Source organism: Tubulanus polymorphus, chromosome 3, assembly GCF_964204645.1.
Source record: "Tubulanus polymorphus chromosome 3, tnTubPoly1.2, whole genome shotgun sequence".
Taxonomy (NCBI): domain Eukaryota; kingdom Metazoa; phylum Nemertea; class Palaeonemertea; order Tubulaniformes; family Tubulanidae; genus Tubulanus; species Tubulanus polymorphus.
The window spans coordinates 24,128,290-24,143,416 of NC_134027.1; the positions used below are offsets into that span (position 1 = coordinate 24,128,290).

Consider the following 15,127-nt stretch of genomic DNA (forward strand, 5'->3'; position numbering starts at 1 on the left):
AATTTTCCATGTACAATTCTTCGATTGGGGGGTGGGGGGGGGGTCGGGGTGGGCAAAGTTAAAAGTGCAACACCAGCCGTTCTATAATTGAATGGCGAACTCAGCGGGAATATTTTACCAGCACCAGCAGCAGCAGCAGCAGCAGCAGCGTAAAACAGAACTGAAAACATAATAGTTCTCATGTTTTAACTCGCTGATAACCCACACCTCTCTCTCTCTCTGCCTCTTTCTTCTGTCTGGTGGTTGCATTCTTCTATCCCGGCCGCGCGGCCCGCCTGATCATGTTTTTCATTCTGCTCGCTTCGCTATTATTCATATATAAGAATAATATCTTCGGCTCTCTTTTTCTGTTCGTTTTGCCCGCTCCAGCACCATCACTACTACCACCGAGTTCGGATTGAGTTACGCGCTATTCTTACTGCGAGATACACGTAGATACTGTAGCTCTCGAAAGAAATAGAGAAAAAGTTTTTTCCCTGTGGTTTTAATTTTGTGTCTTATTAAAGACACTGACCAGTTTATCCGCCATTGCTGCAATATGTTTTTACTTATGGAAAGTGAGGATCCACTAGGTGTCACTAGTGTGCAGTAGGACGTCAACTACCGCAGCAATAGATTATTCCACGCATTGGCAAGTGAGGATCCACCAGGTGTCACTGATATCTGGTGGGGTAACTGGCGTCCCAAGTACATTATCGACATCAAATTTACTAAATTCTACTAATTCAAAGATATTTCGATATTGTATAGCTTTCTTATCGTATCAGATTGTTACCGAGTTACTGCCTCTCCTTCTCTACGTAGGGAAAGAAATTTGACCCTAAATAATATTCGACAATGTTATCTCCGGTGTTATTCGTGGTTTAAACGATGTACTACAGATGTTTTTAATGCCAGTTAGCGATAATAAAGAATGCCATTTTATTATCAAAACAATACATAAAACGACGCTTTGAAGAGCGGTTCGATTTCCGCGTTCACTTGTTGTCTGTCGAGTACAAAAAGGTCTAGACAGTTATACAGATAGAGAATAATAACGCTACCATTTTAAGGCCCTTTTTTTAAAGATAACTTAGAAGAATATGAATCCGCTGCCCGGAATTCGGTAAAAAACATCACGAGATTTTTTCAGGCTTCCTCATCAAGAAAAACAGGTTTTTTTTTCTCCTTAGTATCTCCATCCTAGTTTATGACATAATCATTTGCAGGAAGTTAGTTTTCTTCATTTCTCACACCATTTGAATTCAACTCTACACAATTTTCACACCTAAATTTTTTTCTATGTAGAAAGATACTTGAATTATATATAGATTTTTATTTCTTTTCTCTGCTCCTTTACTTTTGAAAATGCCTGTATAAAAACAGTTTTGTTTGTCATTATTTTCTCGTTCCTTGATCTTTTTAGGAAATGCCTTAGTTCCGTTATTTCTAGTAGATCTCATTGAAATAAACAATACCGATTTTCAATGACAGCTCGCTCAAGGTCGCCGAGCTGATGATGTAGCCGCCGCCTCCTGACTTTGAAGAACCGTTAACATAAATATCTTCCTTTGAAGTTCCCTGCTGGTATAAATAGCCGTTATATTATGGGGGGGCAGGTGTTGTACGGGACTACCGGGCTATTTTATAGTACATGTAAGCCATTTGCATTATAAATTAACCTTTTCCTGCTATTCCCTACATCGGCTGACATGTCGGATCCGAGACATAGAACTGTGGAAATAATTTAATTTATCGGGCTTTTTCTTATTTTATGGGAACAAAAAAAAATGAGGAAAAAAACATAACAACTTCATTACTCATCGATCAAAACTTTTCTGACAATGTTTGCTGGAATTTTTGTTGTTTCGTCGAGGAGAACCTGTGTTTGTACATGAAATGGAAATAGATTGAAGTGAATGCGATAGTTTTTCCAACACCCCCTCTCTCTCTCTCTCTCTCTCTCTCTCTCTCTCTCTCTCTCTCTCTCTCTCTCTCTCTCTCTCTCTCTCTCTCTCTCTCTCTCTCTCTCTCTCTCTCTCTCTCTCTCTCTCTCTCTCCTCTCTCTGCCACCGTCTTAGATTTGCTTATTACTGTGTATACAATACCAGAAGCTTCGAGCCGTTCACCAGACATACAGCATTCACACTCAAAGAGATCTACTGTATCTCTTAATATATCGCTTTAAAAAAAGTAAAATTCTGCTCTATATTTTCATCTAGATGGCTGGTTTGCTTACGGTTGGTTTACTGATTTACTATCTAATTCTTAACGATACAAATAAGCGGAGGCTTCTGAGAACGCAAAATTTTCTAGGGGCTGACCAGCAGACCACCCCCACTGTGAAAATCGTGGATCCGCATCCCTGAGACTGGTCAGCTGCCTTGCATCGGTTCTGTTTACATTCAGTCGGTTCGACATGTGGTTCGGTTTAGCGCGTTGAAAAAATCTGCTTTATCCATCTTTGAGAGCGGAGTTCGAGATCTGTATCCTATATCAGCGGGGAAAGAAGAATTTACGTAACATATTCGATTAACTCTGATATAGGCCTAATAATCACTGATAATTATGATTGTATAGTCAGGTTATTTGGTGCATATTGTTTTGGCTGAGATTCCAATTAGGTTTTTTTTTGCGCATCCATTTTGCCTTACTTTCTTCCTCTCTTCTTCCTATCTCCCCCTCTTTTCCTCAGCCTCTTCTTTCTTTGCCTCCATCTTTCATTCTTTGTTCACTTTCTTCTTACCCTTATCTTCTTTTTACTATCTTCATTGCCATCTCTCTTTGCCTCCGCTGTCTTTCCTCGACGCATTGACCTGACGAGTAATTCTCCAAAATTGGAGAAGAAACTCCACGCTACTTAGATATTGGTTGGCCCAGATATTAGTGTTTCCACCATTGCACCAATACTGGAAATCAGAGTGGTCAAGGTATATCCTTCTTTAAAAAAGTCAGGGAATAGTCGAGGAATTTGGTGAAAAATTCAAAACCATCAAATAAAACAGTTGCCGTCTATGTCTTACGTATTTGACTGTGTTGGTTGATTGGATTTTTAGTAGATCAAGTCGGAAAACAAAGTGCATATCAGGGATGTATTAGTCGGGGGAAAGTCATGGAAATAGCGAGGTGAATAAAAGTAGCCACCCTGCCTTGTTAAAAAGGTCGGTTTGATAACGAAGAGATATGGAGGAAATGTTATCACGAGAAACCGCCGGGGCGCCGCGCGGTTCTATGAGAAAATGACATTTATCCTTTACATGTATATCTGCTTCTGCTGCATATATCACTCAGATAGGATTATAAATATAGAGAAGCTATTTCGTATTTAATCATGAACGAACGGAGAATGATCAGTGTCGGAGAGAATGGATATCATTTTTAGAATACGATATAATTACAGGAAACTGCTATCATATAATTACATATACACATACCCCCAGTACCGCTACTGCTGCATACTGTAATGTCTGAGAATTTCAGAATAGATTACTCATGTATGTACTGTTAAATAGGAAATCATATCATCAGGAAAAAGGATCCCAGTCTTGTGTAGGAGGGCGTGGAGGTGGTTGTAAACTTAGAAAATTAAGTTCCGCTCATTTTTCATTCAAAAATATTATGAAGCTGAGAAGTTTTAACATAATACTTGTATATGAAATATGCTCATTAATTTAGACCTTATGCTGCGGGCCTGAATCCGGCTTGTGACATTGCGTGCTGGGATGAGGGTTTATACCCTGAAAACTATGACTACTTGTGGTGGGTTTCACCTTTGGGTCAATTCTAAGATGGAGAAAGTATATGATTTCAATGATTTAGATCGATTGCCATTAAGTAATTTGTAAGGCTGTTGCGCACAGCTTTAGTTTTAGACCAATGAAACATTGAAGCCGGTTTTAGTTTTAATCAATCTTATGATTTGAGACCATTCTTAATTTCATATCGATATTATTAGTGTCATTAGACCTACGAGCAATTATCTGTAGGTTAGACCACACATTCTGAGTTCTTAGACTAAGCATAAAACGATAACCAAAAGGGCTCAATCCAAGATTTCGGCTCGTCGAGAGCCCAGAACTAGCCATTTCAGGATCTGCTCACCATAATCTGAAGTCGTTATAGATAAGATAGCTTTATTTTTCTGAAAAACTGTAAAAAAACGTATAAAATCATTCATCACATACGTGATGGGTGATTACAATATTTATACACGATATGAAATGTTACAATGATGATCTCATCAATTCTACGTAATCGAATTTCCCCGAAAGAAAGGAAGGAAAATATCCGTATAGATAAAGATCTATATGATGTACATGTATGATTATCAGTGATGGTTTTTTTTGTATTCGTACGAACGGATGTTTGTTATATATGTAACTTCGTTTGGAGCAGACTATGGAATGACATTAGCGAGCTGTGGTCTGCGTCTGGTAGCCTTCCTCAATTCATAGAACAGTCAGATATAAACATGTATGTACGGTAGTGCTGTGAGATTGAAGCAGTACACCTGTATTATCAGAGCTATTATATACACCTGTATCCTCACCACTCCCCCATAACCACGAAAGAATTTCGAGCGGTCATGTTTTCCGGGGTGGTGGGGGTGGGAGGGTGGGGTGGTGCTTTGTACCGACCTATAGCCGTGATCACACGAGTGCTTTACGCCTGGGCCAACCATTCACAAGGATACCAAATGGACCCGGGTTTGGCCCAACCAAAACGTCGAAACCAGGTCTGAGCCAAATCTTAGCACTGGTCGAATCTTTAATGATATAGGTTGTCAAGCGGAATTGGTAAATTTGGGGAAGTATATCCAATCGGGATTTGAATTTTATATTTAATTTTGTGCTTGAGGTTATTTTTTTTAGTTCCGTACCTGTCTTATGCACACTTTTTCTTGTAAATATTTTTATAATTCTCGTATTATATATATGTATATATTGTTTTCTTTTTCTTCTGTTTCGCTGTTCATTGACGATCGAATGTCATTTGATTATGATGAATAAACCAACTTGTAACTCTTAACTTGTGCGCATACTCGTTCTGGAAGTGACTGGTTCGTTCCCGCTGTTTTCCATGAGAACCTCTCCGTTATCTATAGTTAATTTGGCCTCAAACGATCAATATTGATAAGGCATGATATTTAACTCGTGATCAACAGATATTTTCTAGTTCCTGACTATGCTGGCTACGGGCTCGTTTTCAGTGCCTGTATATCGTCATCTCTACTGAGTTTCTCTCATGTTTTATAAACTTTGTTACATTTAAACCACTTCAGTTCCTGAATCTCTCTATCTAAATCCCACGTCGCCGTCGCACCCACTCACCTCTGTTGTATAAACCACTTCGGTCTGATTTAAATCTCTGATGATGCGTTCGTTTCAACTTCGACAGAACTCACTGTTTTATTTAGTTTTTATTCGAGTTTCGGTATAAACCGTCGTGGATGTTTATCATTTCATCAACATTTCTTCATCTCCTAAAACGTTATCACTACCACCAGCATCACCAGCCTTTAGGCCTTTTTTAATTGCATTCTACTCTTTCTCCAAAGATACGTTTTTGCTTTGGGATAAAGTTACAAAGAAATCTTTTGCTTTCTTTTGTTTTTCTTTCTGTGCTTCAAAAATGCAATTGCAGTTTTAATGGATTCTTCAGAAGTATTTTCTGAAATTTTGATCATTACTAGACTTGGAACCTATTCTTTTCTTGGCTTCCTCGAAGAAACACCTTTGTTTGGGACATAAGTTAAAGGGCGATGAAGTCTAACTCTTTACTTACTCCTACCTTTAAGCCTTTGCTTCAAAAATGAAATAGCGGTTTTAACCAATTCTCGAAAAAATTGCTGTATTTCTTCACTACACAGCCCCTTACCCGGGGGTATTCTGGGTGTGAAAGCATCCTCCTGCATGATCTGAGTTCCGTATAGACAATTTATGTTTCAGTGACTTTTTTGAATATCATATTCACTAGCATCTAAAATGATTCAAATTTTCTAAGGGCTACGGTGCTCACTGTTGCCGGCTACACAGTCAAATAAGTTAAACCTTATCTAAATTCTATCTATCGCACCCGCCCATAATAGAGGCTGCGTATGGGGCTGCATTTTAAGTCAATTTCGCTCGCTATCGATAAAAACGTTTTCGCGAAATTCTTCTCATTTCAATCCGCGCGAAGTTGAGGTAATGTTTTTGAAGTGAAGTTCGTTGTTTACGCAACGCCGGGTCTATACCGCGGGTTACACAGATATATCCCGGATTGTTCGTAACCGTATCTACGCGTATATAACTCGTCCCGGGGATGGATGGATGGCGTGGTCGGTTGCAGCTAAAATTGTACGAGAGAAGCGGCGGCTGTACCGAGTAAAGTTGTTTATCGAACTGACTAGATTTTTCTGTTTTATATGCTCGTGTATGCGTAGGTGCCTCGTCGGAAATTTCTTACATTTCCAGTCAGCGCTTTACAGTTCAACTGTTTTCTCATGTAGTCTATCTCAATCGAGAGAAGTTTCTAGACATATCTTCAAGTATGTTCAGATACCGGATGAACTTTTCTACCTCGCCAACCGGATTCACTTCCGTTCAACATGTGGCTGTTTTTCTGACAGACATTCCCTCTAGTTCCTCTACGCAATTGCCAGAGGCATCCGCTATATTTGGAGTCACCCCTATTTCTAGCGGGTGGCTGAAATTGTCTCGTGCACGCTGTCCATCGTTGGTAGATCGCAAAAAAATGTAAGGCAGATTTTGACTGGACTCTACCGATTCGGGAATACTCTACTGGCGCGTTCATTTTGACCAGGATACGCTCTACCTATTCCAGAATAGTAAAATCTGTAAACCTGATAGAAGCGGCCGGTAGTGAGTTCGTAATCCAGAAAAGATATTCCTAAACGAAAATAGATTTCGATCGAAACCTGCCTTCGAACTAAATGCCGGAACTAAATCCGAGAGGCTTCAGGTCAAGGTCATTAAGCATCCAAGCCGGTCAAGGTCATTAGGCATCCAAGCATTTTACAGACGGTCTTTTTTAAAATGCATAATCATTAAAGTGGCTCTACAATGGTTCCACCCATAGACTTGTTCATTTTCAGCTTTCATTCTCTATCTTCATTTAATTGGTCTTCATATCCAGGTTAACTTTTAATATCATTACGATATGTTCTACATTATTCACTGAATTCTCGCGCCCCTCCCCTCCCCCTCCCTGGAAAAATAAATCGTCATCATTTCAAACACTTGTCTGCATCATTTTCGCGCGGGGTTAGAAGTTATTCTGATCGGTACTGCACCCAGCCAGTCTAATACCTGCTAACGTCTTAACAGCCACAACATCTATATTATTATTATTATTATCTTTATTAAAACAATTCACAGACGGACGAAGATTTATATTAAATTGTTTTGTTACGTTTTCGTGTATATATCAACCGCCTAGACTGTAGCGATGACGAAAACAAACATACATACATGTAACATTCTTTCCGACGTTTTTTTCTTCGAAGCCGACGGAAATTTCTGAAATCATTTTCATCTACGTGTATGCTGCTGATGTATATAGGTTGATAACGGTTCGGCGTACCTGCGAACCGAGGGATAGAAAACGTTCGAAACTTTGAAACAGAAACATGTTTTTGAGCGTTTCCTATGTGGGAACGTGTTTCGTGGACAATGTTTTTCGAAATCAAGAATGTTTGATTGTGTTTCCATGTTTCCCTGTTTCGTGCGTTGTGCACATCGGGCTGTGGCGATTTAGTTGAAGTTGCATTGTGCTGTGCGCACAGTAAGACCTGTCTGAATGTATTAATTAAGTCACTTCCAGTAATTAGTGATGTTAAAGGGGGATTTTACAGCTATCTCTTCAGAACAGTATCACGCCCAGTACTAATTATCGGATTTCAGTTGAACTTCAGTTGGGGCTAGTTTTACAAAACTTGAAGAGGTCATTTGAATTGAGAAGGCTAATCATTTAGTTATGCATGAGCCCCTGCTAGAATCAGTTAAGTGAGAATATTAGTATATAAATTTAGAATATTTATTTCACCAGGTGCTTGAACACAGTCATGACTTAGATGGAAAACCAGTCTAAGAACAATTTACTTCTTTGCATACAGCCTGCAGAGCTGCCAACTGGTCCTCATTTTCAGTTCTTTTTTACTATGTTACCCTAAGAAATACTAAATTTCATTTGTTTGCTGTGTCTTGAAATGAGTAAGATGTTACTGAGGGTCTCGCCGATGATTACTTATCAAATGGAAAATTTTCTTTAATATTTCTGATGAAATGTTCCTGCAAAGAATTCCACTTGATAATGATAGCACCTGTCAGGGTTTGACAGACAAGTACAGCCAATAATATAACAACTTAATTATCCAGTTCCGATCTTAAGATTTAAGACCACTTTTATCGGTGCAACTAGGCCCATACATCAACTCCAACTGCATAAACTGATGACGCTTTTCTGTATTTTGTAGTTGATCAAACCGGAAGAATTGACCAATAAGAACGTCGATGAGATGAGTATGATGACATACTTGTCTCAGTTCCCGAACGCTAAACTGAAACCAGGCGCTCCGCTCCGACCGAAAACAAACCCCACCAAAGTACGAGCTTACGGCCCAGGTAGGTTACGCAATATAACTTCTTGTCATCAGAACATAGATAAACAAGAATATTGTGATTTCAGGTTCATGGCAATTTTTCGTACTTTTTAGTATTTTCACTTTGTTTATTGCTATACTATAAGTATGCTCATACTACAACTACATTTCGGTCTTGTAACAACAACAAACTGAAAGTTTTATACCAAAGGAGAATAAATTTGTTAAGTTTCATACTGACTAGAATGAACAGAGATGTCTGGTCTCCTGAAGTTCGTTGTAACGAGGTTCCACTGTTATTTCATACTGGAGATAATAGTGAGCTATCGTTTATAACGAACAGATTTTCTGTTCTCCTGAAGTTCGTTGTAAAAAGGTTTCACTGTAATTTTATACTGGATATAACGGTGAACTATCGGTTATAACAAACAGATTTTCTCGTCTCCTGAAGTTCGTTGTAACGAGGTTCCACTGTAATTTTATACTGGATATAACAGTGAACTATCTGTTATAACAAACAGATTTTCTCGTCTCCTGAAGTTCGTTGTAACGAGGTTCCACTGTTATTTCATTCTGGATATAACAGTGAACTATCGGTTATAACGAACAGATTTTCTGGTCTCCTGTAATTCGTGGTAGCGAGGTTCGTCTGTAGTTTTGTATTGTATACAACAAACTCTCCAGCAAACAGTCTGATCTCTACGCTGAAATGTTAACGGATTTACAATAAAGGGCGATCAATTGCTGTGAGACGTTGATATCGAGAAATCACTCGAACAAAATCTATTTCATCGATTTCCGATGAATCCGATTGATTTCTAATGAATGTGATCGGTATTTTTACGTAGGTATCGAACCGAAAGGTAACAGCGTCGGAGCTCAGGCCAGGTTTACTGTCGAAACATTTAGTGCCGGTAAAGGAAAGGTTGAGGTGTCCGTAATCAACCCACAAGGAATCCAAGAACCAGTAAGTACCTTATTTGATACTATGAACGTTTGGTCCAAAAAAAACTATGGAATTCTGGAATTTATTTTCAACCGCAGGTCGAATTTATTCTATTTAATGTCAAATCGATGTTTTATTCTTCAGTGTGAAATTATCTTCAACAATGACAGGAATCTGACGTATACATGTATTTACATGCCGACCATTGAAGGAGAATACAGGGTAAGAGTCATTAAATTGTACACATACATGTATATCTGTTTACCAAAATACACATATAAATGTACAGCAAAGCATGTATACACGTACATGTACACCACATTTGTATGAAATGTGTGTTACGTTTATAAAGTCATGTCTCATTGTCTGGGCATACATATATGTTCATAGAAAAACACTTGAACATGTACAGTTTATGTATTACATGGGCAAAGCCGTGTATTATTTGTTGCCTGGACACACGTATTAAAACTCTCAAACATGTATATGTTTACCCATGGCATGCACATGTTGTTTATTGCATGTGCAAAACCATGTATCATTTGTTGTCTCAACATATTTTTCATTTGAACATGTACATGTTTACTCATGACATGTACATTTGCAATGCCATGTTTCATTTGTTGTCTCAGCATTTATGTTCTTAAACTCTTGAACATGTGCATGATTACTTATGACATGAACATGTTGTGTATTACATCTGTTAAGCCATGTTTCGTTTATTGTCTGAACATTAATGTTCTTAAATTCTTGAACATGTGCATGTTTACTTATGACATGTACATGTTGTCTAACCTATTGATGTTTGTGCGTTCGTAGGTAATCGTCAAATTCGCCATTAAAGAGATTCCTAAGAGTCCGTTCAAGGTGAACGTTGAAGGTATCGCCGGTGACCCGAGTAAAGTGATCGCTAGCGGTCCCGGTATCGAACGAACTGGAAACATGGTCTCCAAGAAAACATACTTCCACGTACTTACTAAAGGTAAGAGAATTTCGGAGGACTTGGAAAGATTTCCTGCATAATGTACTCCTGCATAATGTACTATCAGATGATGGAGAAATGATACCTATTTTCCCATGATTTCGGTGAATTTGAACTAAATTCTACACCTACCAAATAACGAAAATGAAATAATAAGTAGATAGAAGTCAGGATCCAGTTCCAAAGTTGCGAGTTAGAGGTTACTCAGAGAATTAGTTCATTTTCAATGTTTAAACTCCAGATTAAAATCTTAAGTCATCAAAGTGGAACTGGGTCCAGTTCTAATGCTCTGGGATAGATTTGAGTTAGGAAGTAAAACCAATGAAATTGAACTAATCTTAATTCGAGAGTTCCTGATGAAGGATATGTAACTATGAGTGCTGTTTGATTTTCAGCTGCTGGTGTCGGTATGGTCGATTGCGTAATACTCGACCCGCACGGCGAAAAAACGTCCGTCAAACCGAAACTGACGGCGGAAACGGCCGAAAAATACCTCGTCGAATATACACCTAAAGAGGAAGGATTACATCAAATACACGTGTTCTTCGCCGGAAAACCGATCGCTAAAAGTCCGTTCGGAGTTGGCGTCGCTCCTCGTAAGTTACATTCGTTAGGAATTAAAGTCGTCCGTCTGTCTATAAATACCGGGCTGTTAGCCTTACCGGTAGCTACACTAGGCCTATCTTAGTTACGCTAGACCTATGACTGGTTTCATAGACGTATTTAAACTGAAATGATCCGTAAAGGTTCGAATCTATATTCTAGACTTATGCAGCCATCAACTTGCTCTCTGTAGCCTAGTGTTGTCTGTGTCCAACCTACCAGAGAATCTGTTGTCTACCTTTACCCTTAGACAATCTGTTGTCTGTACCCTGCATCCTCTCAGACAATCTGCCGCCATTACCCTGTACCCCTCAGACAATCTGCTGTCTGTACTCTCTACCCCCTCAGACAATCTGTTGTCTGTACCCTGGACCGTCTCAAACAATCTGCCGTAATTACCCTGTACTCCTCAGACAATCTGCTGTCTGTACTCTCTACCCCCTCAGACAATCTGATGTCTGTACCCTGCACCCTCAGACAATCTGCTGTCTGTACCCTGTACCCCCTCAGACAATCTGCTGTCTGTACCCTACACCCTTTCAGACAATCTACTGTCTGTACCCTGTACCCCCTCAAACAATCTGCTGTCTGTACCCTACACCCCTCAGACAATCTGCTGTCTGTACCCACCCCTCAGACATATGTTCTCTGTACCCCTACCCTCAGACAATCTGTTCTCTGTGCCCCTACCCTCTAGACAATCTGTTCTCTTTACCCCTACCCTCTAGACAATCCGCTGTCTGTAGCCACCATAGCTACCGTGCAGGTTGCCACCTTCCCCCACAGAAACTAGCCTCGACCACTTAAAAGCCTATGTCAAAAAGCATTTTTCAAAGATCACCTTTTAAGCGGAGACAATCTTTTTTCTCTATTTTGTGTAATCCGATCACGTATATATAAGAGTGGTATGTAAAACGGGGTTCTCTATACTGTATAGAGTTTCTCTATTGTTACGAAGCATGTTTAGATCTAGTCGGAATTCTATCTCTCTATTTATCGTCGTAGTCGGAATGTACACACGGTGATTCATTTTACCATTCTCGACCGATGTGTATATATATATGTATTTTCTTTTCTCCTCGTGTCGTATCAATTTCAAAAACGATATATCTATTATTACTTTTTTTCAGTTCCCGGAGGTAAAATTGATTTCACGATTGTTTCGTTTACGTTCTTTTTCGCTACGAAACGCGCGGAAATCTTTTCCGAGAGTTCGTTCGCATGGAGTTTTGAATTGTGTATTCATAGCCTTATTACATACCTTGTACTCGCGGTATTAACGTGTCCTCGTCGTGCTATTACGACATCGAATTGCACTTAATGAATAAAGAGTGAAGGTCAAAGTCGGCGACGTATTCAAATATAATAAAACCGATGACACTGATGTTTGATTCTCGCATCAGCGAATGAAAAAAACGAATTTGCTGTTGCCGTTAACTGGTTCTATAGTCGCGATCGCACGGAGGTTTTTGACCTGAGCTTCACCAAGAATCTTAGTGTCTGATGTACCACAGACACTAAGATGCGAACGACATTTTCTCGATACTTTTAGATCACTGCAGCTTTAAACCACCAGAAATCCAGTTTCACTAAACCGATTGTGAAAAATAAACTATCGTTACAAACCTCATACATTCAGTTTTCTTATTATTATATTCATTTGGAGGTTCATTCATCATAGTCCGTGCTTGATGCGATATAAATACAGAAATAGCAAAAATGACACCATTTTTTCACTTTGAAACTAGGCATTGTAACACTGTAGTTCGTTAGCAACAAGACAACTTGAGCGATGCGTGTCTCATCGCTAAACAGCGCATCATTTTTGTATCTTAAATTTAATCGTACTAAAATCAGATTTATCGTCAAAATGTTATAATGAACAAACGTAAGACATCATAAGGTTAGTGTAGATAGTTTATTCATCAAAATCGGTTGTTTATTTGCTGAGATATCGCAGTTTGAACACGGACAAAAAAGCCGACCAAATTCTGGTCGGCAACTGTACAGCGAATTTGAATGCACGCGTCTGGGTGGTTGGTTACACTAGGATCGTAGAGCGACGGAGATCACTGGTGGAGACAACCGCTGCCAGTGCTGGATGAAGACCTGAGCCAGCTATACACACCGGTGTCAAATGGCCCCGTGCATGTTCGACACAGGGCCACAAAACAAACGAACGTCGGACCAGGCTTCTGCCCAATTTTAGCACGGCTCAAATAATAGCTGACTGGTTCTGGAAGTGGCTCACCTGACTCGCATTTAGTCGGAGTGAGCACACTCCCACTACCCACAGGTCAAATCTGACTGGTCTGATCCTGGCAAATTTGATCGTGGCCAATTTGACCCTGGCCAAATTGTCTCCGTGTGATCGCGACGTGTATATAGCGCTATAGCTATACCAGTAGTAGTTTCATTGCGTAGTCTCCTGAAGTACGACCGACGCATTGAATATGAGAAATACTCGATATTACAACGTATTTAACATTTCAGCCTAATTCCGACTTACAGCATGACTGAAACCGCCCTCCCTCACCCTTTCTCTCTCTCATCAGACTAAGGCGGATCCAGATTGTATTTGAAGTATATTGCCGGCTAGAATTTCAAAGTCAGTCGTGACATTGCATATCGGAAAAGGCCAGGGCCCCCAGTTTATAAAAAAAAAATTAATCTGCATTTTTCAATTCAGTTACAAACCTATGTAAGGAAGCCTTTTTTCCTTAAATTTCCTAAATGTCAGGCCTATTGGGCACGATATTCACTACGGCTTGCCCCATATTTGCCTTAGATTTCTCGCTGGCAATTATAACGTGGATCCGCCCCGTGTGTGAAATGTCGATATCTTGATAACACTGCACATTATTGCTTTCCTACGATGAAATATATCGAATTTTATTTTTGCAAGAAGCGCGATTGATATTATGAATATAGTTAGAGTTTAGTTTAGTGGATCCAGATTGGGGAACTGCAGGGAATATAAAGCATACGATTTCCCTATAACGGTGCATGTAGATCAAAGGTATTAACAGCTTGTTGATATTCGACTGTTCATGATTTTTTGACGAAATTTTTTTTCATGAGATTACGCTTTTTTGAATTTTTTTATAAAAGCATCAGATTTGTTCGTGGAATGCTGCTGTTATTAGGATTCTATGTAGTTTTAGTTGTGTATATAGAAATAGCTTGAAATAAAAAGAGAAAATCCGATAAATAATCCATAAGGTAATAACGCATGAAATCAAAGTCAAGTAATCATTCAATATTGGATTTGTCTAAAATAAATTAGGGCCGTCTGGACTTGAAAATATGATTATGTTAATGGTTAAAAAAAGAAATGCATTCAGAGGCCAGTTCCTGAGCTACAGTTTGCAGATAAATTTGATGCCAATGCAGAGTTTTTATAAATGAGATTGTTGCAAAATCTTGAGTCGAATTTCATTAACAGCTCGGACCTGTTTTCAGGATGTTAATTTTTGACTCGGTAAGATTTGAATTACTGTTACGACAATCGAAAGTGAACTGATACTGATTCTGATTCTCGAAATTCTATTCCTTAGTTTTAGAACTCTGAATTTAGACTCTGTTGAATCAAATTTATCTCATAAAATTGCCGAACTACAATTAGATCTTGAATTCTTTCAAACATTTTGACTTCATCCAACGGTTATTTTAAAACAGATTGATGGTTATTTTTCATAAATTATTCATGTCGTTTTCTCTTTTTTTCCGTGTTTTTCAGACCCGAAAGGTAAATCGGCAGTTTTTCTATTTTCACGATATCGCATGCGCTGAAACAAGTACAATGAAAAAAACATATATAAGATTAATTATTTGCAAATGTCGAAAAGAATATCATCCATTATACGAAAAATCCCGATCATAGCTCGAAAAACCTCCGCGACTTATTGAGAGCGTGGGCCTTAGATAAGATCCTACGTACGTAGCGATATTTGGCCTTCGGTAGACCGGTCCCTAGCACTTAGTTGAGAGAGAGCATTACTGTTTTATTTTCATC

General features: G+C 39.0%; 1 protein-coding gene across 3 annotated transcripts in view; it reads left to right on the plus strand.

Annotated features, from left to right (window-relative positions):
* LOC141901327 (filamin-A-like) overlaps nt 1-15,127 on the plus strand; it is a 90,692-nt gene that overhangs the window by 9,538 nt on the left and 66,027 nt on the right. For all 3 annotated transcript variants that reach the window (XM_074788502.1, XM_074788505.1, XM_074788506.1), the window contains exons 5-9: nt 8,456-8,603; nt 9,430-9,548; nt 9,672-9,749; nt 10,347-10,509; nt 10,905-11,105. In XM_074788502.1, the coding sequence (XP_074644603.1) occupies nt 8,456-8,603; nt 9,430-9,548; nt 9,672-9,749; nt 10,347-10,509; nt 10,905-11,105 (709 nt within the window). The remainder of the gene's footprint in view (nt 1-8,455; nt 8,604-9,429; nt 9,549-9,671; nt 9,750-10,346; nt 10,510-10,904; nt 11,106-15,127) is intronic.